Source organism: Limulus polyphemus, unplaced genomic scaffold (assembly GCF_000517525.1).
Source record: "Limulus polyphemus unplaced genomic scaffold, Limulus_polyphemus-2.1.2 Scaffold3891, whole genome shotgun sequence".
Taxonomy (NCBI): domain Eukaryota; kingdom Metazoa; phylum Arthropoda; class Merostomata; order Xiphosura; family Limulidae; genus Limulus; species Limulus polyphemus.
This window is the reverse complement of record NW_013669501.1, coordinates 81,192-85,694: the sequence shown is the minus strand read 5'-3', so window position 1 is coordinate 85,694 and position 4,503 is coordinate 81,192. Positions and strand designations below refer to the sequence as shown.

Below are 4,503 nucleotides of genomic sequence, written 5' to 3'. Positions count from 1 at the left end.
TCATCTTGTTTGTTGACTCGCATTCAAAATTTTATTGAACTACTATTTCATGAATTTGTGTCAATAAGTTTGGTATCAAACTGTAGATTATGATTCAAATTTTAGTACTATACATTACTCAATTTCTTAATTTAAAAATGAATATTAAGAAACACAGATAAACATTGATTTTTATGTGTCATGTGGTATGTTGAATGCAGCACTGGTTCAAATTAGATGTTTTTGAAGTCTATAGTTTCGTATGAATTAGAAACTTAAATTACTGATATTGACAAGCTAAAATATAAAATAAGAAGGTCTTTTCTATTTGCTAAGATATTGCTCATAATAAATCAAACACGGTGGCACCCTGCCCACCTCTTTACATTTTTGGAAACACTCTCTTATATACACTTCTATATAGGACATGAATAACCAATTGGAAGCTCAGAATGTCCCCCTAGTGGCTTTCTCAGCCATTTTAATGGGCTTGGATGCCATTTCTTTTGAACCAATATTTCAAAATAAGTGGGTCAGAGTAAATTTTTTGGATATATGCATTAATAATATGACTTTGATTTATAAGAAATAAAAAGCATAACATATAAATGAAGAGTCTGTAGTAATTGTATCAGTGTCTAAAGTGTAGACTTAGGTCATGGTGTCTAAAATAGGTGCAGTATGTGTCAAAAGTTTAGGCCTAAGTTAGTGCTAGAACCCAGAAAAACTCATCCTGTAACATATGTGTCAGATTAAGGTTAAATAACGCTGATTATCACACAAAGAAACCTGTCAGGGAATGAACTGAACATAAAGAATAAGAATACTTTTTATTTTACTGTCAAGTCCAAGCCTAGATATAACATTAATTAGATAATAACAAGTAATTCAATATGGTGGGCAATCATGCACAGAAACTGTGTACTCATAATACAAATCTGATTAGATATTACATTATCAATATAATTGTACATTTCTTGTTACATACTTTTCTGGATCTTTAGGGAATCTAAATAAATATTGTTCCCTTAATTTTTGGCATTCATACAACTTACTGCCAAACACCATATGCTTCTCCTTGTGTTGTATTGTGTCAACATGTACATTCGAAGTACTTGTGCAGCTGCAGCATTTTTTATGCACAGTTTACTTATGTCTGCATAGTCAAAAGTCTGAATTTCTAGGCTTAGTTGAGTATGTGGCAGTTTTACCAGTTTTGTAACTTTTGGCTTCATTTGTTTCTTGTCAAATGGTGCCTGCTGGCCAAACAGTGTAATTAGTTTCATTTTAAAAACTTAGTAAGCACAAGTGTGTGTTTATTGTTGTTATTTCATAAAAAATATTAAGTTGCTGTTGCTGATAGATTTGTATTAATCATGTCTAACATCCTCTTAAAAACTGTTGTTTTTATTTTTAATAGGGGCTGCATATCATCTGGTTTAGGAGCCTCATCATTTTTTAAAATTCATAGATTTTTTTTATATTTTATCTTGTTCATCAATATTTTGTGTTTGTCTCTTCTCCCTTAAAAAGAAATCAAGCCCCTGAATGTACTTTTACTTTCTGATAACTTGGAAGTTGTGTAATAGCTATGTTATTGCAAAATACTGGATATTGTGCATTTCTGTATTTTACAGTAAAAAGCTGTACCCCAGAGTAATTAGTCCTGGAACTACTAACACTTAGGCTTCCTGTTATAGTTTATAAACTAATGTTTATTCTGATATTAAATTAATCGTAGTGAATCAATGTTAAGAACAATATATTTTAATAGTTTTAGAGAATTTCATGAATTTGAAAGAATATATATATTCACTGAAATATGTTCTTGTTTTAGGGATAATGTAAATTGTATACTTCTAGAAGTTCTACTAAGTTCTATTCAAAATTTTGAACACTGATGCTCATAAGAGGTTAAAAATCTGAAAATGACCACATTAGTAGAAGAAATTTCTTCAAGTGAAACACAGTCTTCAAATACCAGTGAGACAATTTGTGATGGCTGGGATAAGAACAAAGATTTCTGTGTGAAACCAACTGAATCTCTCAATGTCAAATGTGAAATCTGTAGCAAAGTGTTTATCTCATCAAGTTTCCTCATGTCCCACACAGAAATCTATCACAAAGGTAACTAAGATTTTGCTTTAGTGAAAATGTATTATTTGTTTGTGTATTGTAATTTGTACTTTAAATCAGAATGAATAATTAAGAATCCTAGAAATTAATTTAGAACTCAATCTCCAAACCACTAATTGCAGAGGTTTCTAAACATAACGAAAAAAAAAGATAATTAATGGTGCATTTAAAGTTATGAAAGAAATGCACATGCTAAGTATTGAACACCTAACTTAATATAGTATCTCTATTTTTAAGTTGTAAGTAACTAAAAAAATTATCATAAAGTAATGTCTTTAAAGAAAACAAAACAAGCTTAGGTTTAAACATAATGTAATGTTTTTTAGTTTATCACCAAAGTTTATCTGATGTAAAAAGAGCACACAGTACTATGTGTATTTCTTTTAAATGTTTAGAAATGTGTGTATATTTTTTGTTCTATCTCTGCATTGCATTATAGATAAAAGAAAAGAAGTGAGTAAAAAGGAAAATGATAAAGTTTTTCATGCTTTATCTAATGAAGAAAATTTGATGAACACAAAAAGTTTTAGTGATGAAGACATTAGCAGGGATGAGGATGAGAATCACATGATCTGTAGTAACAGCTATAATGATAAAGATAGTGCAAATTGTGAAATACCACTTGAGGAACTAATAGGAGATCAGTCTCAGAATAATATTCAAAAAGATGAAAATCAGGAGGAGGAGGATAAAGGAACAAAAGATATAGGTGAACAGCTTGTATCTGGATCTGAAATATACAAATGTCAGTTTTGTGAAAAATCGTTTACTTCAGAGGATTCTTTAATGACCCATAAGAAACAACATAATTTTTCAAGTTCTGAGAAGTATCATTGTACTCAATGTAATTTTTCTGCTAAAAACAACTCTGAACTTTCAACTCACCTAGCCATTCACCAAGAGGATGAACGACCATTCAAGTGCTTGGAATGTGGGAAAGGGTTCAAAGCACAATTCAACCTTCGTCAACATCAGAAATTTCATGGTGATATTCAACTAGAAAAGTGCAGTCTTTGTGACAAAATGTACAGAAAAGGCTCTGGTCTAGCTACCCACATGAGAGCTCATCTAAAAAGTATTCCAAATTCACAGTCATGTGAAAATGTTAAACTTCATAGCCACGAAATAGTTGTAAGAAAGATCAATAATGCAGGAGGCAAACGTTTTCACTGCTCTGTGTGTGATAGAGGTTTTTCTTGCACAAATAACCTTATGAAACATTACATAGCAAAACATGATCCCAACAATCCAAACATTCCTTCTACATCTTTTGAAACGCAAAAACAAGAAGAAGAAACAGAAGAAACTTTATGTAAAGATTCCTACTCCTGTGAAAAGTGTGGCAAACTGTTTACATCCATGAAAATGTTAGAAGGACATAAAAAAATACATCGAAATGAAACAGAAGACCGACGCTTTAAATGCCCTCATTGTAAATATTCTACAAATAGGTCATCAGATATGCGAAACCATACTGTAGTTCACACAAATGAACGACCACATCAGTGTAACCTTTGTGGAAAACGATTTACCGAACGGGGTAGGTTACGTAAACATGTGCTTACTCACACAGGAGAAAAACCTTTTGGTTGTGATGTTTGTGGTAAAAAATTCTCACAGCGTTCACACTTAAACATACACATGAGAATCCACAACAAAGAGAAACCATACCGCTGCCCTTACTGTGAAAAAACATTTGCTTATCATAATGTTCTAACTCGTCACCAAAGGACCCATACAGGAGAGAAGCCGTACAAATGTACCCATTGCAGCAAAAGCTTTAAATGCAGCAGTGCTCTTCAAGACCATGAAATTGCTCAACACACTCATGAATATCCTTTCAAATGCACAGAATGTGGAAAAGGCTTCATACAGTTTGGAAACATGCAGGTCCATCTAAGGAATACTCATAATATAGCAATTTACAAGCTTAAAGAGGTACATAATTAATTATCAATAATGTTTTTTTGTTACTTGACATTTAATACAAATAGAAACATGTCACTATTGTTAAGTATACAAAGGAAGACAGCTTATTGAAAGGTAGAAGATATTCCTAAGTGACCAAGTTTGATGAAGTGGATGCTAACAGTTGTACACTATAGATTGATTGTTAAGGAATTAATAATCAAAACTATGAAATGCTGTCATAATTGGTTTATACAACTGCTATTGAAGTTTCAGTATCAAAGAAAAAGATGATAAATTTTAAAAGCTTATTAGAACTGAAGCCTTCAATTCATTGAAAGGTACATTAAATGTACCTATTTTAATCTAATTTTCTAACAATGTTTTCCTGATCACTAATCAAAAACCTACTTCATATAGAATATCTATAAAAAAAGTCATTACAGAAATAAAGTGCATATAATTACAAGCATGAAAAAA

At 31.3% G+C, this 4,503-nt stretch overlaps 1 protein-coding gene across 9 annotated transcripts in view; it reads left to right on the top strand.

The window, feature by feature from the left end:
• LOC106470231 (zinc finger protein 2 homolog) overlaps window positions 1–4,196 on the top strand; it is a 9,746-nt gene extending 5,550 nt beyond the window's left edge. For 5 of the 9 annotated variants that reach the window (XM_022398840.1, XM_022398839.1, XM_022398834.1 and 2 more), the window contains 2 exons: window positions 1,843–2,106; window positions 2,555–4,196. In XM_022398840.1, coding sequence (XP_022254548.1) covers window positions 1,908–2,106; window positions 2,555–4,065 — 1,710 coding nt within the window. In that variant the 5' untranslated portion in view covers window positions 1,843–1,907 and the 3' untranslated portion in view covers window positions 4,066–4,196. Of the gene's footprint in view, window positions 1–470; window positions 2,107–2,554 lie in introns of those variants that run through there. The other 4 variants (XM_013930771.2, XM_022398838.1, XM_022398832.1 and 1 more) reach the window with 2 other exon arrangements.
• The last annotated feature ends 307 nt before the right edge of the window (window positions 4,197–4,503 follow it).